Raw genomic sequence first — 25,566 nt, forward strand, 5'->3', positions numbered from 1 at the left:
GGGAGGAGGGGGCCAGCAAAGGAGTGACAGCAGAAATGTAGGAGATGAAACACATGATTGAGAGCCCTGCTGATTATTGTGGAGGGGAAGCTGTGGCTAAGGACAAAAGAAGACTTCTCATAAGCACTTTTGTGGATGGAGTTGTCATCAGAAAGGATACCATGGAGTGGCAGAAACTGGAAAATTGAAATGGAGCCCTTGTGTGATCCAGAGCGAGAGGAGATAGTTATTTGTAGTCTGTGAAGTTGTAATGGATATTGGCTGTTGATCTATCCTAGGATGAAGATAAGTTGAGAATTGTGTTCAGTTGTTTTTCTCTGTACTTCAAAGTCACCCCAGTACATCATTCAGTATTGAAGGTATTTTCATTGATTAGTGATTATTGGACTTGAATGTGATGTGCACCATTGGGACCTGGTTGCTTCTGACTTCTTTTGGAACCAATTTCCTTTTTTTTTCCCCTCCTTGTACTTCTCCAATTTGCAACTTGGAATCTGCTTGCCATTTTTGTCCCATATTAATTTGGACCAAAGCCTTTTGTTTTATCAACCTATATCTTTTCCCACTCCAGCATCCTCTGACTTGTGATTAACTTTCATGGGTGTTTGCAGTAAATCACACTTAGGCATAGCTATAATTTCCCTATTGTTCTCCTCTATCACTTGGCATACTGAGCTGCCAGCCTTGTAGTGTTTCCTTAAAATTGTAATTGCAACCTGGATAAGTGCTGATTATTACCTGTGACTTTTAGTATTTGTTGATGAATGTAATTGCATTTTTTTTTGTAGCATCAGGCACTGAGTGCTGGGGTGTTCTTCTTCAGGTGCACTATCTGCAATAATAAGGAAGACTTCCAAAAGGAGATGTTGCGATTGGGGATCCATGTACCAGAAAAGTATGTTTGCATTTATCAATATAGTTGAATCTTTTTTCTGATATGAAGAAAATTTGTGAAGAGTTAATAGGCTTGATTGCACGTTACTGATTTAAGCTTAATTGAAGGTAATCCTGCCCCAATTAGTTCCCATTACTTTAGTTGTGTTATGTCATTTCCTTCACTTTGCAATAGTGATTTGTCTCAGCCATTTCTCCCGCTGGGAGAATTTAGGCTTTTTAATTATCTCATTTGCATACATGAAGAGATGAAAACATTATTGCAATTTTGAATCCAGATAGTTTTATTTTAAAATGTTTTACCAACTCGTATTGCTCATTGCAGAAAGCATGTCCCCATTTCCACCCTTTCTCTTGATGCAACAACACTTGTTCTTCTGTTACTGACTGCTTTGTTTCATTGTGTGCAGAGATGCATCCTGGGAACTTGAAGAAAATGCATTTCAGGAACTGTTACAGCGTTATCACCGATGTGATGCCAGAAGATGTCTCTGTAAAGGTGGACGAGAATATGCAGAACCTGAAGGGTAATGTCCTGTTTATTTTACATTAAAAATGAACTGTTGTGTAAACCAGGTGAAATTAATAATTCACAACACACTGAATTCTTTAAAACCAAACAAAATAGAGTTTTGAGAAGCAATTGGGGTGACAATTGCTATTTTCTGATGAGATCTCTATTTTTATCTCATTGTGGACACAGCATGTGGAAACTTGCTGTAGGTATGATGCTGAAGTGATCATTTTTTTATTTGTGCCTGTAACTGTTACTTCTCAAATGGTTAACATCTCAGGATTATGAAACATTTGCCTGGAATGTCTACTAAAAATCTGGGAATTCTACACTGAGCTGCAGACTTTTACCCATGTAACTGCAGAAGTCTAGGGCTCCTAAATGAAGGCTGGAATCCTGAACATCCACCTGGCTGATCACAATCCTTGGGTAACTGCATTCTGCCATTGGACTCCTGGAGTCCATTATGGGGTGGTGCTGACATCTACAGATTTCCCTACACTTAGACTGGGAAACCTGCCTGCCAGGTTAACCTAGTAGTAGGCCTATTCATCTTGATGGGGAAAAACAGCTTTGAAGTGAGAAGCAAGTATAAGGTAATTTACATCTTGTATTTAATTTACTTGTATATAATTATTTCTTAATGTCTCTTATTTTTTTAATTTTTAAGATTTATGAGTATTTTCAGTGATTTCTAAATATTGATGAATGTTAGAGGCACAAACATTTATTCAACTTGACAGATTGGATTTAACAGCAAGGTTTAACAGGATGTCAAAGTAGTTTGGTGGGGTGTGCTCCAGGTAACTGGGTTTTGAGGGCAGACACCTGAATAGCTATTCAGCTTGCGGGTCAGTGGAACGTCAGGCAGTTACTTCATGGACGGTTATCTTTGAGATAGGGTATAAAAAACATATACTTCCTATCATACATGGGTGTTCAAATCTATTCATTTGTTGAAATCTGTCAGTCACATAGTGACATAACCAATTAACTTTTATTTTTATCTATTGAGTGGGAGTTTGCTTTTGCATGAGACTTGTGCAGTGACAAATGGACTCTTGATCTGAGGTGAAAAACTGTATATACTTTGTATGTTTGTTACAGTTTAGATATTTTTTATAGGTGATTTGGCAAAACCATGCATCCAAGTAGCTTTGATAATAATCAATGACATTGTTTGTCCACATTCAGAATATAATGCACTTTGGTTTCCAAAACATTTTAAACCAGATAGCAAAAGAAAACATTAGTGGTATCTTTGGCCCCTTCTATTTTCCATCAACGGATAACATTATCTCAATACATGCATCAGGTTCAGTTTTTATTCTAACAGCTTTGTCACTGCCAACTATCTAAGGTAAGATAAGATCTAGATGACTTTGTCAGAATTATTGCCCTGTATTGAGTACTAAATGGGCTGAAATTTCTGTCAAGTACATATTTAGAAGTCCAAAATCAATGTCTTTAATCTCTGCCACAAACACTGCCATTGTTTTGGGTCAAAGCAGACCATCCTTCTTGAATCATGCCTCTGAAGTATTTGGTTATCTGTCCAGATTTTTTTTTCTCTCCCCCCTCTCCCTCATGTGTATTATATTTAATGCAATTTTTTTGTGTGTATTTAAATCTTGTGATAAATTGACCTTTGAAATCAAGTGTTCTTAAGCTTTTCTGTATTGGCACTCAAAAGGATACAGCCCTGTCTTGGCATGGTACCCAATCCTGTTTGTAACAATATACTATTTGGTTGACTTTCAAAGTTTGTGACTGAAATGCCTTTAATTGCATTAATAAGATCAGTTGTTAAACCTGGATTGAACAATGGGATCCTGAGATCTCTGAGCTTGTCGGCCAAAGGTGGTTATTTCCTCAACTTCATGATATCCAATGCAGAAAAATGTCCTTTTTGGGCTTTTTCACTGTAGGATCTTTGCATGGGGAGTGGGTAACATTCAACTCCCTCCATTTCATAGAATAGAATCAAAGAATTGTTACAGCTTTGAAAGCGAGCATTCAGTACATGGACTGTGCTGGCTCCTCGTAGACTAATTCCATCAGTCTCATTCTCCTGCTCTTTCCCCTTAATCCTGTAAATTATTCCCTTGTGCCTATCCATTACCTTTTGAAGCCAATGCGACTGTTTCCATCACTCTTGCAGGCAATGAATACCAGATCCCAACTCTGTAATTTTTTTTCTCCCATCCTTTTTATCTTTTGTCAGTTTTTATTCTTTGTCTCACGGTCCTTGATTCAGTCTTCTAATGGGAATGGATTGGCTCAGTCTGCCCTTTATAAACCAATCAGTCATGATCTTGTACATACCTCAGCCCTTTTTGCTCATTTCTCAGCTTTGTTTCTCTATTCTACCCTTAGAGCTACAATACCTCCTTCCCTTGAATTGTTCTAGTATTTTTTCTGCCCTCTTTAAAGACCTTCACATCCAGTCCAGAAATGAATTTCAGATGTTAATATTTTGAACAGATTCAATAAAACTTTTTTTGTTTTTGTTCTCAATACATCTTTATGAACTCCTTGTGCTTTACTAATCATTTTCTTAGTATGCCTATCACTTGCAGGGTTACATGTACAGGTCTCCCTGTCTCTGAACATCCTTGAGTCTGTTACCTGTCATTCATTCTGCCAAAGTGTATCACCTTGCAATTCTCTCTATTAAATTTCTTCCACTTGTCTGGTTGTTCAGCCAGCTTATCTGTTTTCTTACTGTATGTTCTGTTCTAGCACTAATATTTTCCTCAATTAGCACTACCACCCACCATTTTTTTTTTCCTGCACCTGTGGTTTCTGAAAATGTATGATAATAAGTGCTAAATCCTGTCATGTTTCAGTTAATCACAACTACATCATAATTCTTATTCACCATACTTTACAAAAGTGGGTTTAAAATGTATGTATGTATTTGTTTTAGTCTTCTCCCAAAAAGTACGGTTTACATCCTTCTCTGTTCCCATTTATCTCTCCCATTCCTTTGTGCACTTTATTCCACTTTCTAGTACTATATGCTGGTATTCATTGTCCATTATTTTAATTGCTTTCAGTCACATGAGTGCATCTTTGTCTATAACACTGGTCCCAGTCCTGTTAAGTTGCAAGTAATTCTTCATGAACTTCCAATGAGAGGAGAGGAGTAGAATGACGAAGCTGACAACAGGAAAGAAGTCTTCAGCCCATCAAGTCAAGGCCAGCTCTATGCAAGAACTGTCCAGCTAGTCCCACTCCCCTGTCCTAACCTTGTGGTCCTGCAATTTTTTTTCAACTAATCCAATTCCCTTTGAACACCACAAATGAAGCTAGGCTCTATTATCACCACCTGCAGGAACTCTCTATGTCTATAGAGTTTCTACAGTCTGACTTAGGGGCAAGGGAAGAAGTTTAAAAAATAGAATATCAACTCTCTGGATTATGAATGCCACACACTAGCAAGAAGACATCTCCAATACCAGTCCCTCCTGAGAGTACTGATGCTTTTGAGCAGCATACACCCTGAAGGTTCCAGCTCTTCTTTCCCTTCCAATGGTCATTCACTTGTCATCCAGGACACATTCAGAATGTGGGATGGTACTCTTGGAATTTGCGGTCAGACTTTGAAATTCTGACCTTGAGCCTGTCAGTTGGAGGTGCTTCCTCTATGCATTGTGTGTCCTGATGGTATCGTCTGGTGCTGGAATTACAGGTAGTAAATCTCAGCTGCCCACACGTCTTTTAGTTCATTTAGATGCCAAACAGCGCTTCACCCTTCCTTCACCAAATTCCTCCTCTTAATCAGTGAAAGCTGCTCTTTGTGGTAGCAGAACCCAGGTAGATTTACACTATGAGGATCCCAAGTTCTGACTTAGCATGATCATTGTTTCTAGCTGACCACCTAATTAACTAAGACTTACCAGGCAGCTTGCTTGCTACTACCACTGCATCTGAAACTGCAAGTGGAAGTTAAGGAATTGTAACAGCAAAATTTAATTAAACTTCTGAATGAAATCACCTTCTTCTGAATTCCCTGGTCACTAAATTGCTGTTCTTTGCAGTCAAATTGAAGCTGCACTTTGTGCTTAGCAAACAACTTGGCTTCACTGATCTCTAAATTGTCCAGGAAATTGTCTGATTAAATAAATGTATTGAAATTTAATGCCTCTCAATGTAATACTTTTGGAAAGAATTAATATTATTTCTACATTTACATCTCTCATGCAAGATGATTTAGGAAAATATTATTGATGACTCAAACCTTAGTTGAACAGCTTATGATTATCAAAATGGAATGGAATACAATGCTCAGAAGAATGTAGCTTCTAAAGAAGTCTTATTCAGCTGCAGAAGGTGGTTCTGCAGATCTTCAGAGTTATTCCTGCTCCAGAATTCCAGGTGCCCATTGAGGTTACCTTACAACATATTATGCAGCCTTTCAGCACAGGTAATATAGTTGGAAAGTTGCTATGCTTAAATGTAGTTTGAGCAAAGCAAGTCCATTTTTTTAAAATATGTAATTTAAATGGAATATTAATCCATGTAATTGCATAATTTTTTCTGAAATTCTACCAAAATGGTATCTCTTTTTCATATCCATGGCATGCACAATTATAACTAACCTGAGTTTGTGTATTGTCCTGTCTTGTTTTCAGAAAATGTTGATTATCATCTTCAAGTACCACACCACCCAATTGCTGAAACCACTTCATACAAGATTACTAGAGATGAGGAATTTATTGATGAGCATTTGTGGTTTGAAGCCACTCAGTGTCCATGTTATGAGAGGAGTGCATGGTCATATGATAACCACAAGAAAGAATTATCTCTGGTTCCTTCAGGGACCCTGCTACTTCAAATTTTGAGGTTCTGTCACACCAAAAGGGGCATCTCAACCACCAGAAACCTTTTTTCTGCGTGCTCTTTTTCATATAAATCATTCTGAAGCCAAACAGAAATTTGCACACCATCTAAAGTAAGCATAGGCTTTATCCATTAGAGTATGTAACCGGGCAACAGTGAGAAACATACTAATAGAGTTTAGCTACAGAAATGATGTGGATGAATGATCTGGTCAGTCTTAGCACATGGATGTAAGACCTATGGTCCAGAATTTGCAGTTAGTAGCAAGTTGCCTGCACTTGTTGCCCACCTATGAAAAGTATCCCCTGCAGGAGTTTGCTGCAAGAAGCTTGCTGCAGCAGAAATGGAGATTGGACTTTCTGCAGGCAGGGTGAGGCTGATCTACAAAACAGACAGCTAAACTACAGAATCATACTTATCCAACTGTCAAAAACTATTTCTGACAATTAATAGTTCTCAAACTATTAAAGTCTCAAAAGTGTTAGATGGGGGGGGGGGGGGTCGGGAGAAAATTGACTTTTAAAAGAAACTCTGTTTAAAACCACGGAAGCATAAAATCTGGAAAAAAATATTTAATACAGATATATCTAGTAATAGTTGCTGCTGTTCCAAGCAAATAAAATGAATATAGTTTTATCACTTTTTCTGTTTATTTGGAATCAATATAGTAATTGGGTCTAATCTTTCACAGAAGATTTGTGCAGAAATTACAAATGTGGCTGCCATTATTTACCTACAAAAATTCATTCTGTTTCAGAATGGAATTGTTTAGGGCTTTTGGAAATCCATTAGAAAGAAAGGGTCAGTGACTGCTTCATTCTGATTGAAATAGAGGACTAGTTTCAGTGCAATATTTTTGAGTTTGTGATGACTGATTTGTCCTTCCAAACCTCTTTTTATTTATTTATGGAAAAATTTAAAAATAATTGTATAAGTAATGACTGAAGAGTATTTTAGTGCTGTCTCTTGCACACACTTTGATATTTACATTGTACTGGTACTGTTTTCAGTTGAGCAGATTAACTCAATGTAATGCAGATGATTACTTAATTTCTGAATAAAATATTTACCCATGCTAACAGAAAAATTCTGAGAATAAAGATTAGATCTGTTCTTTTTCTTCAGTGTTTTGTCTCATCCAAAGCTTTCAAGCTCAGTTTGCATTATGGGAACCTCAGAATGGTTAGCTGCTCACCTCTGGTTTTGAAGATAACCCTGCTCACCTGCAGTCAATTCCAACAGATTCTGATCACGTTATTATTGCAGTATCATGCATGGTGCAGGGCTTGTGGTATTATAGTCTCTGTATAACTGTCTTACTATGTATACCACAATGCAATGTACTGTATATGCTCATTGCAATAAAGCAGTGTTTAAAATTGTTTTGTCATTTCTGTTTTTAAGGAAATGCATCAGTTTGGCAGGAATACACTCTATTTAATATTCTTATCACATATTGATGGATATGATCGGTTTGTCACATCAATGGTTCTGTTAGATTAAAAAAAGACTGGAAGAAAATAATTAGATTCACCCCAATGAGTTATCATAAAATGCCAATCTTGTTAAATCCAAAGTAGGAAATTGTGATCTGTGCAATATATTGTAGATGGTGTTAATCTACAGTTAACTTTTTCTTGTTTAGATTAACCTTCATAATTGTACCACTTACTAGTAGACCCTAGTCACTAATTTGCATGTTAGAATATGACAACTGTTAATTGGCATTGATTTGTCACAGTTAATGTAATGAAAAATACCTTTGAAAGAAATTAATAACAGTACTTTTTTTTTCAGTAAATGGGACATAGTACTTTGTAAGTACTGCGGCTCCAGTGGAACTCATCAGGCCTGTTCATTGTTGGCAAGCTGTCTGGAAAATTGGGAGTGCCCCGAATGTAGAGAGATTATATACAAATCAGGTAATTTGCAAATAACATTTTTATTTAAAGCATGAAAATGGTTAATAAGTTGCTTTTGTCAATTCTAGGTTATCACTTGTTTTGATCTTTCACATTATTGAATACAAGGACTTGAGGTTTATGTGGAACTTCTTTCAAAGAACTTAAGATTCAAGTCAGATGTATTCACTAGGTAGCTTGCATCCTGAGCTATCGTGTAGAACTGCAAAATGTGTTTGGTCATTTGACTCAGTAAGATCTTGTAACTTCTCCATAAGCAACCTCTCACCATACTTCATCTCATCCTAACCCCATATCATTCCTACACTAACTAGACTGTAGAAGTGCTTTACTGACCTTAAAATACATTGGTGCATTGTGAGGTCATTATAGCTCCTGTTAATATATTTATTTTTTTTGTATTCTTTTCTTCCACTTATGTTTCTATCTTCTCAATAAATACTTCCATTTGATAACAAATGTCACATTTTCCTGAGGTTTCAGTAGATTTATTAGTGACCATCTTATGGGATCTAGTTTTGGACTAAATGATGTATTACCTCATTGTCCATCACTTCTCACCTCTGCTGTTTTAAACAAACATTCCATGTAGTCCTGAGCTGCAGAGGAGGTTGCAGTGTATGAATCCAGTTGTACGTAAAGATACCAATAATTCCTGCACAGTCAGTATGAACAACTGGGCACCAAATTAAAAAGCAGAAGTTCAAAAACATCTCTGAATTATTACCCGAACCAGGCGCATGTTGCCGCAGAGGGCAAATAAGATTGGAGAAATGAATGCAGGCCTCAAGTACTGGTTGAAGTGAATTCCAGTTCATCAGGCACTGGCCCCAGAAGTCAGGAAAGTGGGAGCTGCACATTGTAACAGTCTGTACCTGAGCCACGTTGGAACCAGTGTCATAGCGAGCTGCATAACTAGGGAAGTAGAGACTATTTTAAACTAAATAGTGGGGCCAAGGGATCAAAGTTAAGATGATGTGGTAAATTGGAGAGTAGAGAAAAGGCTAGTGAGAAAGAAATAACAATGGAAATGATAGATTGTGAAAGGAAGGAGTAGAGAATACAAATATAAGAATAAATCAGTGGATAAGGCTGGAGGTTGCAAAAACAGTAAAAGGTCAAAACTAAAGTCCCTGTATCTGGATGCACATAACATTCAAACCAAAACAAGAACTGCAAGTGCAAATAGAAATGATTTGATAATCATTGTAGAGACATGGCTGCAGGATACAGACTGATATCTGAATATTCAATCCTGAAAAATCAGGATAAATCTAATCTGGCTAAATACTGGTCAATTGTCAGCAAAGTGATGGAGGCTGTCATCGATTGTGCTATTAAGTGGCAGTTGCTCACTGATGGCCATTTTGGGTTTCACCAGAACCAGTTTGCACCAGACCTCATCACAGCCTTGATCCAAATGTGAATTACAGAGGGAGGTAAGTGTGTCTGCCATTTACAACAAGGGAGCGTTTGAGTGTGACACCAAAAATCCCTGATGAACATGGTCAATGGTGGTAAACACTTAAGTGAATGGAATTATTGCTCAAGAAGAATGTGGTTGTTAAAGGTCAATCATTCTAGCCCCGGGACATTACTGCAGGATTTCCTTCAAAAATGACCTTGTACCATATGATTGAAAGTATGAATGTACATATACAGAGAGACATAAGGGCCCTTGTACACAAATCAATTGATGTGCAGGTATGGTAAGCAATTAGGAAGGCAAACAAGATGTTGGCCTATATTGTAGGCAGATCTCAGGGTAAGAATAAACATATCTTGCTGCAATTATATAGAGCCCTAGTGAGACACCACCTAGAAAATTGTGTGAATGTCTAGTCTCCCGATCTAATGAAACCTATGTTTCTGTTACAGGATGTAGGTTCACTAGATTGATTCCGGAGATGCAGCTGTTATCCTGTGAGGAGAGAGATTTGGTACAAGTTCTCAAGTTCAGAAGAATTAGTTAATTTCATTAAAATGTATGAAATTCTTAGAAGCTTTACAAGGAAGATCTTTCCCTGGCTAGGGTGTCAAGAAAAAGTCAATATAGGGATTGAGATGAGAAGAAAACCCTTCACTAGACAACAGTGAATCTTTAAAATTCTGTACCTGAGTGTGTACGGTATGTTCAAAACAAGGGTCAATGTATTTTTGAATATTAAAGGAATCAAGGAAAAAGGTGTTAGTTCAGGAAAGTGGCAGTATATTGGTATTGTATTGGTTTATTATTGTCACTTGTACTGAGGTACAGTGGAAAAACTTGTCTTGCATACCAATCGTACAGGTCAATTCATTACACAGTGCATTGAAGTAGGACAGTGCATTGAGGTAGTACAGGGTAAAACCAATAACAGAATACAGAGTAAAGTGGCACAGCTACAGGGAAGTGCATTGTAGGTAGACAATAGGTGCAAGGTCAAACAAAATAGACTGTGAGATCAAGAGTCCATCTCATCGTATAAGGGAACTGTTCAATAGTCTTATCGTTGTCCTTGAGCCTGGTGGTACGTGCCCTCAGGCTCCTGTATATTCTGCCTGATGGAAGAGGAGAGAAGAGAGAATGACCTGGGTGGGAGTGCTCTTTGATTATGCTGGCTACTTCACCAAGGTAGCGCAAGGTATGGACAGAGTCCATGGAGGGGAGATGTTGAAAGGGTAACCATGATTTTACTGATTGGCACAACAGTCACAAAGGATTGATTGGCCTATTCCTTCTGTTTCTTATGTTATCTACAGCTTTCACACTTTTGCCATCTAACTAACTTGAAGTTTATGACGAGTATTTTTGTTTATATTATGCTTGGTCTTTACTATTTGATGAAAATATGAATGATATTTCATTAAAAGCCAAATGAACAATCTGGTGGATTGTAAAGATTCACTTTTTAATAGATTTTGTAAAGTTGCTAGATAGAACATTATAAAATTATTTTGCATTTTTCCTATAGAAAAATTAAGGAAAAGAAACCGAAGCTCGGGGATAAAATCAAGAAAAAGGAAATTTACAGAAAATCAGGATTCGCTCCATTCACCTTCCAAGTGTCCAAGATTATCAGGTGGAACGCGGAAAGAATGCAAAAATAGGTTAGTGCTCTGGCAAAAATTCATTTTTGTTTTGAAATATGAAATAAATCATACAAATTGATTAATCGATACAATATCCTAAATTTGACGTTCTGTAGGTCACAAATATTTGTCCAATTACTTCTTGTATCCCTTGCCATTTACATCTCCCACTCGTATTTTGCATCTGACCCTATCTTTACATCACTTTGCTCATCTTTGACTTTGATGCTTTTGTTTTCAGCAAAACATTCACTATCTTGCACCCTCATCATCTACTGGTCCAGCCTCATTTCCTTTCAAAGGAAAAAGACTGCCAGCATTTAGCCTTTTAAATGACAATAAGACAAAGACCTCAATGCATGTGTTCTCCCAATTCAGAAGTCCCAAACTTACCGAATGACAGGTGACATCGCATTGTTGCTTGACTTCGCATGGAATTTCAGCATAAAGCTCTATCATGCTGAGATTCTCTTAAAACAGTTCTCCAGGGTAATTTTTTTAATATAAATCCAAGGCTGTTTCTTTCAATGGGGATTGTGGAGTTGCGGAAATCAAGGGAAAGTCAAGTTCCTTTTTAATTCACTTTATTCTTCTAATTCTAACCCTAATGTATGTGGTTTACTAAACTTTATTATTTGTTTGGAGATGCAAAAGACTGCAGATGCTGAAATTATTGGAGCTACACACAAAGCATTGGAGGAACTCAGCAAGTCAGTCAGCATCTATGGAGGGAAATGGGCAGTTGATGTTTTGGGCTGAGACCCTTCATCAGGACTGGCAAGAAGGTGGGGGGGAGGGGTGGAGCAAGAGCTGGCAGGTGATAAGTGGATCCAGGTGAGGGGGTTGATGGGCAGGTGAGGGAGGGGAGAGAGTGGGAATGATGCAAGAAGCTGGGAGGTAATAGGTGGAAGTGACAAAGGGCTGAAGAAGATGGAATCTGATAGGAAAGGACAGTGGACCATGGAATAAAGGGAAGGAGCTGAGGAGGAGAACTCATGGGAAGAATGTGTGGGTAATGGGCAGGGGAGGGGAAAGAGATGGGGGGCCAGTGGGATAAAGGAGAGAAGAAGAATGCAGGGACAGAGGAGAATGGTTACCGGAAGTCAAAGAAATTGATGTTCATGCCATTAGGTTGGAGACTACCAAGTCAGAATGAGGTGCTGTTCCTCTAATCTGCATCTAGCCTCAACTTGGCAGTAGAGGAGGCTGTGGACAGACATATTGGTGTGGGAATGAGAAGTGGAATTAAAATGACTGGCCACCAGGATATCCTGGCTGATACGTCGGATGGAGTGAAGGTGCTCGACAAAGCGATTTCCCCCTGCGTCGGGTCTCACTGATGTAGGGGAGGCTGCAGTGGTTGTAATAAGTGAATCCGATGGATTCACGTGAAGGATCGCCTCACCTGGGAGGACTGTTTAGGGCCCTGAGGGAGGTGGTGTAGGGGCAGGTGTAACACTTAACACATTTGCAGGGATAAGTGCCTGGAGGGGGATTGGTGGGGAGGGACAAACAGACAAGGGAGTCACAGAGAACGGAAAGAGTAATTTAAAACCATTAATTATCCCTCGCAGCTTTTACACTTAACAAAGTAGGTGTCGAGCTTTGCTTGCTGTCGATAATTTTTTTTAGGGCTACTTGGGGGAGTGAGACTATTATTAAATCAAAATGTATTTCCTTTATCCTAATCTAATTATAGAAGGGATTAGGAGATTTACATGGAGTACATATCAAACAGTAACAAAAAGAAAGTTCTTTTGCATAGAAAACAAATACATGCAGACTGTTTTACATTGTAAAACAAAATTGACAGCAAGCCACATAAGGATATTAGAAGATATGAGGAGCTCTGAAGGTTATTGGACTGGAAGGGATTACATAGGTAAAGAGCAAGAGCACAGCTTTGAAAATAAGGATGAGAATTTTAAAAGCAAGGCAATACAGGTTGGCAAGCAGAGGGATAGTTAGTAAATGGAAATTACTGAGTTAAGGCACAGTTTTAAGTGGCTGAAAGATTTTGGAGAATAGGCGGGAGGACAACGAGAAGAACATTGGAATAATCATTTAATTACCTTAGTTTAATTTCACAATCTGGCTACGGGCTAGAAGACAATTACTCATATTTCTGGTACTGATTTATAGGTGTTGTATTCTGCAGAAACGGCTTGTTTAATACCTTGTTTATGCTCATGTTACTAATGCCATTAATTATTTAACAAGTTTCTATCATTTTCTTGAAATTGTCTCTCATCCCTCAAATTCAATTCTGTATCTTGTCCTTGAACCTTATTTCCATTTTTTAGTATATAAATCAGATTTCTCTTTCAATTTTGCCAATTCCATTCATTGTCAATCTGAAGATGTAGCATAAAATTCAATGATTATTGCAATTTACAAAATGTTTCACAAATATACTGTGTTGTTTCAAAACATTATTGCAAGTTGAGCTTTACCTGCCAGGTTGTTAAATCGTCCAAGTCCTTCCACCTACTATTGACTTTTCCGAAGCAAAACCAACAACTGTCATGTTACAGCCTAAGGCCATTTTACAATTTCTGGTATTTGTTTCTGAGACAATTCAGCACGTTTGGCATGCCCAAAAACATGGATTTGGTTTTCCTATTTTGTGAACAAGACATCCTTTAAAATGTAAAGCAATAAGCAAACGTGGCTCAATATTCCCTAATTATACAGAAGATCCTTTGCATAAGAAATCTTCATAGAAGTAAAGATTGCAACTTTAGAAATCTTGTAAAATAATCACATTCTGAAGTATATTCTGCTACTATCACATTAACTAGAAAGACTTGATTTGTACAGAAGATTTAGGATAGAGTTTGAATTGAATGGAGCTTCAGGACTAGATTTTTTTTCTACCTAGCTGCAATTATGTAATCTCCTTGGAGAGGCAAGCACTGGTTGAAGGAGGGGGGAGAGCTCTACCATTGATTCAGGAGGATTTCTGTCCCCTTATTCTCCTTTCAATCCATCAGTAAGTATTGGTTCCCAAAATTCTGGTTTTTGTTTTATATTTCTTGGCTTAAAGGTTAACCTTGTGATCTGTTTGGTGCTAAAGACTATGAGCCATTAGGATACCTTTCACTTTTGATATTATCTTAAATTGTAAAACGTTTCAAAAACTTATTGAGAAGATGCAGATTATTATGTGAAATAAAACGTGACATAGCATAGTTACTTTATCAATTTCAAAATTCTCTTTTAAATATTTTTTCAACAGCCAGATTTTTGCAGCAAGACCACTTGCAAGCATTTTGAAAGAATTAAGGTCACAGATCAAATTGAATGTCATCTCAAGAATCAATGTTGACAGAACAAAAGTATGGGAAGGAGCTCTGAGAGAGATGAAAAGGAAAGTATTCAGGCCTACTAGCACAATTTGCATTCAATATTCAGATGATGCTGGAAAACTTCAAACTCCTGATGTAGAAAATCCTCTTCATGATTTCTTCGATTTGCTCATGCATCATCTTCAGAATTCAACCCTATTTGACGGTCTGACTACCTCAAAGAACTTAACTCTCAATTCTCAAGGTTAGACATTTTTCACAAATATTAGACTTCATGATTGTGGTTTATATCATTTTTTTGCATTCACATTTGATTTTGACATTGTACAAGAAAAGCTGGAGAATTAACACATTAGGTTTGTTTGTTATTTGAGTTGACATTTGCTTGGGTGCATTTTGCAATCTGTGTTTTGCCCAAGATCAGATGCACATAAAATACTCAAGTGGCTGCACAATTCACTGTTAAATGGAAATACATGTTACATTCATTGTAGGATTAAAGCTCAACAGGTAAACTAAAACTTTTTAGACCTCAAATAGCAACCTCTTTAAAAAGTATCAGGTACATGTGCACAAATGAGCATATCCTTTTTGATATCCACATTCATTTGAATATTCTTCATGATGCCCTTCCACAATTATTGCATGTTCAGTTTGTCACGTACTATGAACATCTGTAAAAGTCACTAAAAATGCCCTGTCATGCAAGAAAGAGGGAGCCTCAGAGGGGCAAATGTTTTCATTGCATTAGGATGCGAAAAGTTTGTTAACCAATTACAATGTATACAATCTAAGAGGATTAAAATTAACAGTGCTAATTTGCATTTTGATATAATTTTGGTTTTCCTAATTTTTTTCAATAACAAATGGAAGTATACAAATACTAAATGAGAATGGAAAGATTTGCCTCAGATTTTACTGATGGTTAACCATAACTAATTAACTAATAGTTTAATATTTTACTTCTCTAACAGCACTACTTCCTAAAGGAATTCACCCTCTTGTGTTGTGAATAAATCTACATAGTATGAAGTTTGTACGTGACATTATACTTGCAAGATTTCTTGGGGTATTTCTGTTGGTGTGATGGTTGGATATCTGTGGTCTTGTTCTATTGAAGGAAATGGAGAAATGAGTTATATCTATCGACCTGTGTTATTTTTCGTTTGCTCCATTGCAACAATATCATTGCACATAATTCAACATCAGGTGCTGTAGGCAATTAGCAACAAAGCTTGGTTTGAAACGACGTAAAGCAAACTGTCTGCCAGGGGAAAGCAAATCAATTATGTGGAAACTTGCTTACTTTTAATGCACGGTATGCATATACTCGGTCAAGAATAACTTGTTTCCTTGATATTTGAATAATTCAGGTTTAAAATAAGAGGCATATTCTTCCAAGTTGCTGCTATATGTCTGGCACTCCTGATAATTAGGAAGTTGAATCAATTTAAGTAAATATATTTGTACATTATTTATTGCTAGGGTTGCAAAGTGCTTCAATGCCAAGTATTGATGTTTTGGGTGCTGTAGCTGGTGTAATGGAAGGTAGTGAATGGATTGCTTGCCTATTAAATCTTCCTACTCTCAGTGCATTAGAAAATATAAATCCATGTATTTATGTTTATTTTTTTCTATAGCTCTTAGGTTGGACTGGTATTATGAGGCTGGACGAATGATCGCACTATCCTTAGTCCATGGTGGTCCATCGCCAAACTTCTTATCTAAAACACTATTTAACTGTCTGGCCTATGGACCAGAGATAACTGAACCAACTATAGAAGATGTGGCATCATTTGAGGTGGCACAAAAGATCATAAAGGTAAAATCTTGAACTACTTTTAAATGCTGTTGTCAAGGGCACTCTCCTGGCACAGTTTTTGCCAAAACGAGATTAGTTCCAATCTCAAAACAATTGATCTTGGAATATAAATCCTGTTTATTTGTTGTGTATAAAGTAATAATGCAAGGTGAAGAATGAGTTAAATAAAATTGCTAACAGGCTTAAGCCCATAGCCTAAAAATGTTTGACAAAATTTGGCAGCCCCTCTCAGAGAAAACTTTCTATAGAAAATGGGGAGACAAAGTATCATGTGCAGTTAGAGGCAATGCTCTGAGGAAAAGAGCTTTATTGTGAATTGTTTTATTTAACAAATGCTTGATGCAAATGATTTGTGTGTTTTTAAGTAAGAAATGATCCTTTTCTAAAACTGACCTCTCTTGAAAAATGCACATCTCAGCAACAGGTTGGTGGTCCTCAACCCACCACTCTTCAGTTCTGAATTACAAGTACTTCCCACAGAGAGGGAGGCAAAAAATCTCTGACTAATCCAGGCAGCAATATTGTGTGCCATGCACACCTGAGAGTAACTTTTCTACCCACTCTCTTGATCTTGAATTCAGTATGGAATGTGGGGAGGAGAGAAATTATTGGACTGAATCTTAATGGCAAATGCTGGCTATTCTGAACAAAAATACTCAACTCACTGAATGACTTAATGTGCTCCATTTCTTGACTCCATGTGAAGTCCAGTAAAGGAGCTCCAGATTAGACCTACCACAGTGTCTGAGAATCTGGTGATTCATTGTGGATTATAGTGCTGTATAGGGGAAGGTGAGTTTTTAATTATTCCTGTTTTTAGTTAGTGTTTTTAATTACTTTTGACTACTTTAAGTCCTTTTCCAATGATTTTTTTTCTTGTTTTAAAATAGTTTAAATTTTTTTAAACGTCTCTAAATGATGAAGACATTTTTAAAAAAAAAACATTAAAAGACCTCCTCAGCTGCAGGCAGGGCTTTTCAACATGTCCAAGCTCTCAGATTTTCAGGGCTGCAGCTTCCATAGTATTCTGTTGGAGCCTCAGCTACTGCTCAGGCCATGCCACTGGAGTTCAGTTCATTTGAGGTGAGCAAGTTAGGTCACTATATCCATACCAGGTGAGTATGGTTTGAGAGAGATATGGTATTGCAATTCTGTGCAGATGGCCAGGTGAGTAAGGTTCATCCCCCATTCGTTCAGCGTCTTGACATCCTTGCATCCATCATTCAAGCATTGCCCCATATTTTGAATATTACATTGTACATTAAAAGTCAATACAGCCATGCATCTTGTAGAACTGCAGTCTCGTGGGGCGCCAGTGACCCTGATTCAGTCCTGACCGCCAATGCTTCGGTGTGGAGTTTGCACATTCTCCCTGTGTGTTGGTAGATTAACTGGCCACTGTAAATTAATGCTAGTGTGTACGTGGATGGTGGTTGGGGGGAGTTGATGGGAATGTGGAGAAAATTAATGGGAGAATGGGATTGCTATGCGAGTCAACATAGATGTAATAAGCTAAATAGTTTCATTCTATGTGGTAAAGAAATATGTAGCGTGGAAGCCACATTTGCATCTGATTTAAATTACAAACCAACAAAATGCAATAAATCGCACCTAAGCAGCGAGATTTGCCTTCAAAAGTAGACGAAACTGGTATTTTTTTCCCTATAAAAAAAACTTCTTGTATGATACATGATCCATTTAAGCAAGCCTGCTCCAAGTAATCATATATTTGGCTGCCAAATTGGATTTAACCCCTCATCATTGAGAAACAGTACAGAAAGTCATTTAATGTATATTTGGGAAATAAACCATGTTCCAAAATTTGCAGTGAAACTAAGTTAATTAATACAAAGTTAATTAATACAATCTTAGTGTTTCAGCTCATTGCTTCTTAAAAACTGTTGTTCAAAGCTCAAGGTTTTTATGGCCCTGGTTGTGGGTGAGGGAGAGGTGGTTTAAAATTGATGCTTAAATGTTCAAAGTATTTCTTTATTATGTTTGATCATTCAGATTAAAGAATCCTCAACCTTGGAAGAATTGAAACTATTTATCAATGAAAATGCTGATTACCTTTCAGTAGCTGGATGCTTAAGACCGGTGTGGTCACTGGACGATAAGGAATTGCTCTTGAAAGATGTTCTGATCTTTCACGTAATCAATCGAGTTCACTCACCTTTAGAAAGGTTTGCCTTTACTTTCTATATTCTATTAGTTGTGTGGATAAGTGTTCAAAATGTCCTTCAAAATTGAAAGCCTTAATGTAATCACTCGGGCAGTTTTGTGAATATTTAATTTCTGAGCAATTTTCAATGAAAGTTTAGCAAGAAGTTGCATTTGATTGGAAGCTCCAACAATTTTACATTTGTTGGAAATTCTTTTCAATTTTCACCAGGATGCAAATGCAGGTTGCATTTGACAGATAGCCAGTTAAGGTGGTAATCATCCAACTTTATACAGTTCCAGGTGATTTTAGAGAAAGCTCAAAGCCATTGGTATTGTATCCTCTAGGCCTACCTTTTGTTCTGGTGGAAACACTAAATCCAGTCTTTTCAGTTTGTTGTTCATCAATTTCAAATGTAATTTCATGCTGAAGTATCAGGTCACCAAGAAGTGGAAGCCAACCTTTACTCAGCACTTTTGATCAAAGGCTTGCCATTTAGCAGTTACAAGGAGAGGCTCATGAATCGTTTGCGGTAATAGGGAAATGGCACCAATACTTGCATCATTCGCACTTCAGACATTTAAAAAAAAAATAAGTTTTGTACACTGCTTTAAATCCCCCAAATATAAATCTTCTACTTTATATTTATGCACGAAATAATCATTGAATCCCAGATCAGGTTTATGACTTGTAGGGTGTAAGTATGTATTTCTTTTCATTGTTTGCATGTGCGTCCTTTCCTCAATGTCCCTGTCATAATTCTTGGCTTAATTATGTAGATATTTAATTTGCTCTTGATAGTTTATTGTCAGTCTCCATTTGATCAGCTGTAGGTCAGCATGGAATATCAGCATCCTTAATTATGACTAATTCTAAACTTGTATTATGCTGTAGGATATTAAGATTTATCCTGGGGACTATTCCAGTCTCGTGTTGGAATTCTAATGGGAATCTGCAGAATTCTCAAAGCAGTGAAATCTAGGTGGCCTTGTACCATCATAATTGGTGGCAGCCATTATGAGAACGAGTGTTGAAAATCATGTTCGTCAAAGCTGGAAGCCTTAATTGCTTTGGACGCAAATGCTCCTTCAGCTGTAGAACAAATGGCAAAATAAAAAAAGATAGCCTAATTCTGCTCTTGTATCTTTTATGGACACAAAATGATTAAATGTTTTCATGAAAGAACAGTTGGGGTGACTCTACTTGTATAATTGAGTGAAGGAGAATTTGTTTTGAACCAGTTCTCAACCTAAGAAATTGCATTTGAAATCAAAGTAGAATTCTGTGTTCTAGAAAAGTTTTGATTTCCACTATTTAGGATTTTTGTGTCTCAGCATTGGCAGGGAGGAAAAGTTTATGGGATTAACATAGTGAACATTTGTGGGGCCAAGTTTTTGATGTGTATCAATGACAGTGGTAGGAGTGGGGGGAAAAAAGCTTTCGATGAAGATGAAAGAGGCAAGATTGATAAGGGTAGTTCATAAGCAACCCATCTAGTCAAATTTAGACAGATTGGTATAGCATATTGTCAATGCACAAACCTGTTTGGGCTATCGAAGTTTTTGTTTAAAAATAAATCAGTTGAAGAAATTTTGGGGCTTTAGTTGAAAACTCTAATGCATAATATTCAACAGTGGTCAGCAAAGGCAATGGGATTTTGAACTGATAGGATTTTGGCTAGATGAATGAAACATTGTACCATTTGCTGTCTTTCACATTGCTGGACCTGCAATTTGATAGCTTTTTGGAGATAATTCTAACTTCTGTCTGCTGTCAGATGTTTAAAATAGTGTATGGAACTAGACATTGTAAATCTTGTAAAATATATGGTGTTTATTTTTGGTTTAAAATTTGGTTTGCCAGGCCAGTGGGAATATCGTTCATATAAAATAGGATGTGGTTACATGCCCTGCATCCTTTTATTGACTTTAATGTGTAATATAAATGAACTTAAGTTGCAGTGTATGAAATTAATAAGTTATGCATTGTTTTAATGAGAATGCATTTGTTTTAATGCTAAGTGAAATGTTTGCTTCTCAAGAAATCATTCCGCATGGAATCAGTGTCTTAGTTATCCTCATTGTCAACAGCATGGCCTTCTATGGTGTGCTTCATTAAGTTGATTTAATTCTACCATGCTGATCATCTAATTTCTGTTGATTTTTTTTTGTCCATCCCCATGTTGCCTCTTGAAACTGATATGACTTTTACTTCTAATTTGGTTCCTTATCTTCTCAGGTTTCGTGAAGGATTGAAAATTCTTGGTGTGTTGGAAAATATTCAAACATATCCAGAAAAATTCTCTGAACTGTTGTGTTACAAACCACAGAAATTGTCTTCTGAGATAATTGGAAACCTTTTCTCAGTCAACTTTTCACCAAATGGAAGTAACAGAATAATTGCAGAATCTAAAGTAGTCAGCTTCTGGAGAGATTATTTGGCAGATGTAGAAGGTATGAAAATTTTACAATATGTTTTTGCAGAATTACGCAATTACCAGCAACATTTGTGCAGCTGAACTTTTGTGGTATGTTCCTGGTCAAGGGGAATGAAACAGTAATGATGTTGGATCCAAATAAGGTGATTTCTGTATTGGTCAAAAGCAGTAATCACAAAAGATATTTATAAGTATTACAACAAGGAAATTCTGCAGAGAATCCACTTATCACCAAGAGAAATTACACATTAGGTATATTAGTTGTCTGGTGATTATTCATTATTGTTCATTTTCCATCTTTGAAAAATTTTAACCGTTTGAAAATTTGCTTCCACCAAACTCAATAGTTTTTCACTTGCTATAAATGAGATTCGTAGTAACATTGTGGTTACGTTACTGGAGCAGCACCCAGAGTTCTGGATACCAAGACATGAATTCAAAATCCCAGTTGGGGAATTTAAAATTCAAGTACAGTAAAACTCTCAATTCACCATCCCGTTGTTTGGCAATCCCAATAGTTATGCATCTGACTCACCTGGGCCCTATTCCTGTGCTCCTTTATAAATTCACCAGACTCCCATTCCCACACCCTTCATAGATTCACCAAGGCCCTGTTCACATGTCCCTTTAAACTCATTGGGTTTTATTTCCCACACTTCTTTTAAACTTGGGCTCTTTTCTCAAGCTCTGTTTAAACCACCAGGGCCATGTTTCCCATGCTCCATTTCCAGCACTCCCTTTACACACACCTGGTTATTTCTCGCCCTCTCTTTAAACTCACTGGTCCATTGATAAAGTTATACTACTGTGTAACATCTTTCTTTTTAAAAAAAAAGTGAATTAAAGTATGTTGATGAGTTGATAGTACTAATATCCAATAATCCAGAAAATCTGCCAATCCAGCATCACCAAAATCCAAAAGGCACTGGATTATTGGAGTTTTACTTAAAACTGATTTTAAAAAAAACAGCAATTGTTGCCATGAAACCAACCGATTACTGTTATAAACTCATCAGACTCATTAAGCTTCCATTCTTTCATAGTCCGATCTATATGTGTCTCCGGAGCCTCTAATGTGGTTAGATCTTAATTGCACCTGAACTGAAGAGGCGGTTAAGTATGAACAATAAATGCTGGGATGGCCAGCAATGAACACACCATGTAAACAAATTTAAAAACAGAATGCAGTTTGAAAATAGTGCCAGCCCAAAGGAGTACACTGGTACTTTGGTGTTCAGGATACATTCCCCTGAACAAAGTACACTGGTACTTTGGTGTTCAGGATACATTCCCCTGAACAAGTGCTAATGAAATTGGCACTAAAAGGGGTCATTGCAGCATTATACTGTACATAGATGTGTTAAAGCACTGCTGTGCCGGGTGCCTAGCTGGAAATCCCCGACCTCAGCTTGCACTTCTGCAGCAATGATTCATCAAAGGATTTGATTTTGGGCAGACCGTGGCAAGTGGTGCAACCACAGTTGGGCTTCTTACTGTAGGCTGGGGAGAGCTGAGCAGCAAAATAGAGGGAGGCAGCAGCTTTCCTCACATCCAACAGAAATAATGAGAGAGACCAAAGGAGATCCAGGTGATCAGTCAACACATGGAGGGCTGTTGCCAGTTCCCAGCAGTAGCTAGCACTCACTGTGCTGGTCAAGGTACAACCCTGATCCCCCTCATTTCAGTACTAAGTAGCGGTGCTGTTCACTCCAGCTAGATCAACAGTAACTATCTGGTTTTGAATATTTGGACCACTGGCCAAATTGTTTTGTAGAACCACATTCTAATGCATACTATTTTTGTGAATTAATGGTATTTTTCTTTTCAGGTGGAAAAACTAAAGCTTCTTTTGAAGGAATCTTGACTTTTGCAACTGGCACAAATAATATTCCACCCATCAGTTTTCTTCCCAGCCCAGCAATTAAATTCTTGCATAGTGATGGAATCATACAATACAGATTTCCAACTGGACAAACATCCCTCAATTGTTTGAAACTACCAATGTCAAAAACATATGAGGAATTTAAAGAATGCATGGATTTTGCTATTTGTAACACACCTGGATTAAAAAGAAAGTAATGCTGTAAATATTTTTAATCAAATATTAAATTTGTACATTAGTATGTAGCAATTTTCTTTGTTAGAAAATTAGTTACAAAAGTCTTGGTTTTTAATTTCCAGTTATTTAGCAAAGGCTTGCAGAAAACTTTTAAAAATAAGTTTACAACATGTAAAGGATAATGATTCCTTCTTAGGGGACTTGTGGGGTAAGTATTTTATGCGCAATGTACTGGGAGGGAAGCAGAAACTTAATTGGAAATGCTTTTGTCAAACAGCTTCCCTGCCAACATATTGTGTTTCAGTATGCTTTGCTGTGGAAGCACATTAACAATAGCAATTTGCATTAGTTTCTGATCTTGCTGAAGCAGGAGTGAAAGTGTTCACTGAAAACAAGAAAAGGAATCTTAATGGTTTCTCAACTTGGACAGCCCTCTGCCTGGCTAACTGTAAGTTCTTGAGTCCTCGTAGCAATTCTGTTTTTCTCTGGCAGGGGAGGTGAAGGAACAAAATATTGAAACAGCAGGGAAATTCAAATATTTCTAAATATTCAATGTTATCCACAAGTGATTTTGAAGTTTTGATTAATGTAATATACATTTGCTTATGAAATTGCTTGATTAGCTAATTTAAAGTTTCCTTTAATAACTTTGCATATGACTCCCACATATATCATCAATAAGTTTATAATCAGCTACATGTACTGAAAAAAAGCTTCATTTGACCACACTTCCAGGTGACATTTTTTTTACATTGAAATTTGAATTTTCTAAAGTGCAGTAAATTGTAACTTGCCAAAGTAATATTTTGAATGTCCGAAATATGTCAGGTTTGTTTTGTGTTTACTTTTAAAATGAGGAATTTGAGATTTTGTTTTGTATGTACACTTTTTGGACTATTCGCTGGTTTTGCCAGTAATGAATATAAACTTTATTTTATTTCTGATCTTATAACTATCATGATGGACTATACTTGTAACGTAAATAGAAATTACCTTGTATTGATAACCCATTTAGTTTTCTTCACTAAAAAAATTATAACTATTTAGAATTGTTATAAATATATTTAATTTCCAACAAAAAAATGAAACTTTAACAGTATTATTAGTAGCTTGGTTTTGGCAACAAAAGGGTGGGTTCATTAGGTGCTGATATTGTAAAATATTTGTTCTTGTTTAATGCATTTCTGTGAAAGATACTGCTTTACACGTTGTACATTCTTCCTTGGACTGCAATGGCCTTGCTCTTTTAAATGCTGATTTCTGATCTTAAGCAGTGGGTGAAGCATTCAGTATTACAAATGTATGTTTATATTTGAACAAAATCCACATAGCATATCATTCGTCAAATTCATGATTTCCTTCTGTTAATTTATATCTGAATCCCCCAACATTTCACATTGAGAAAAGATTTGGTGGGTAGATTTATCTGAAGAGAACGTAGTTTGCTGCACATTTAAACAGAAAAAAGCAAACAAAATAAACAAAATTTAAGTACCATTTCTGAAGAAAATAATTAGAGTACGAAAGAAAAGATGAGATTTAGGGGGGAATAAAAGACTTTCAGTACAAAGATTAGCATTAGTGAAGTAAAAATTCATGTAGAAAAACAGTGTGCTGAATGTGTACAAATTAACTGTTATGTGAATGAATATTGTTTGTGAATAAAATAAACTATTGCACTTGACTAGCTATCTATCCTAAATAATTTATCCATGTGATTTACTGCATAATTGTTCGGTTTGACTTACATGCTGTTGTCAATGCATATAACATTTGACTGATACAGAAATAATAGAAAGTATAACCTTGATTACAAATTGAGATGTTAGAATCTGGTTGTCAATTAAAAAGATCATAAAACAACTGCTAAAACATGTAGCAGTAGAAATGTAATAATCTCATTGGAATAAAAAGTATGTTTGGCATTGAATTCTTGGGTTTTTTTTTGGCAAAATTGCTCAGTAGTTGATTATGGATAAGCTGACCTTAATTACATACTTCAACATTTTAATGTTCAAATTGTGAAGACATCTGTAATCTGTGATGTATAATTGTTTTAGCTATAGCTGGATGGAGTCTATTTACATGAGCTTGTTTCTGTATGTCTGCATAAATAATAAATGTAAAGAAGTCACATTTTTTTCTGATGCACTTCAGATTTTTTCCAAGTTTTTTTTTCTTGTTAGCCTCATTTGAAACTTTGATTTCTAAAGTGCAAACTGAAAGGTTTAAAAGTAAGGATTTTGCATATGTTGCAAGCAGAGTGAAATTTTGCAGTCAATTGACATTTGTAAAGCAAAAAAAACCTGCAAATGCTAGAAATCTAAAATAAAAATGGAAAATGCTGGAGGTCAGGCAGCATTTATGGAGAGAGACCCAGAATCAGGTTGATGGCCTTTCAACAGAACTGGAAAAGTGAGAAAACAAGCTTATTTTAAATAATAGTGAGGACAATGGTAGGACAACAGGGATGTCTGTGAAGGGGTAGAGACCAAGATTATCCAGGTAACACAACTGCTTTCAGTGCCATCT

General features: G+C 36.7%; 1 protein-coding gene across 2 annotated transcripts in view; it reads left to right on the top strand.

The window, feature by feature from the left end:
- g2e3 (G2/M-phase specific E3 ubiquitin protein ligase) overlaps positions 1–25,229 on the top strand; it is a 46,939-nt gene extending 21,710 nt beyond the window's left edge. For both annotated transcript variants that reach the window (XM_052016689.1, XM_052016696.1), the window contains 9 exons: positions 789–895; positions 1,305–1,421; positions 8,051–8,175; positions 11,130–11,265; positions 14,486–14,799; positions 16,196–16,377; positions 18,388–18,560; positions 20,777–20,991; positions 22,804–25,229. In XM_052016689.1, coding sequence (XP_051872649.1) covers positions 789–895; positions 1,305–1,421; positions 8,051–8,175; positions 11,130–11,265; positions 14,486–14,799; positions 16,196–16,377; positions 18,388–18,560; positions 20,777–20,991; positions 22,804–23,054 — 1,620 coding nt within the window. In that variant the 3' untranslated portion in view covers positions 23,055–25,229. The remainder of the gene's footprint in view (positions 1–788; positions 896–1,304; positions 1,422–8,050; positions 8,176–11,129; positions 11,266–14,485; positions 14,800–16,195; positions 16,378–18,387; positions 18,561–20,776; positions 20,992–22,803) is intronic.
- The last annotated feature ends 337 nt before the right edge of the window (positions 25,230–25,566 follow it).

The sequence above is a fragment of the Pristis pectinata genome, chromosome 1 (genome assembly GCF_009764475.1).
Source record: "Pristis pectinata isolate sPriPec2 chromosome 1, sPriPec2.1.pri, whole genome shotgun sequence".
Lineage (NCBI taxonomy): Eukaryota > Metazoa > Chordata > Chondrichthyes > Rhinopristiformes > Pristidae > Pristis > Pristis pectinata.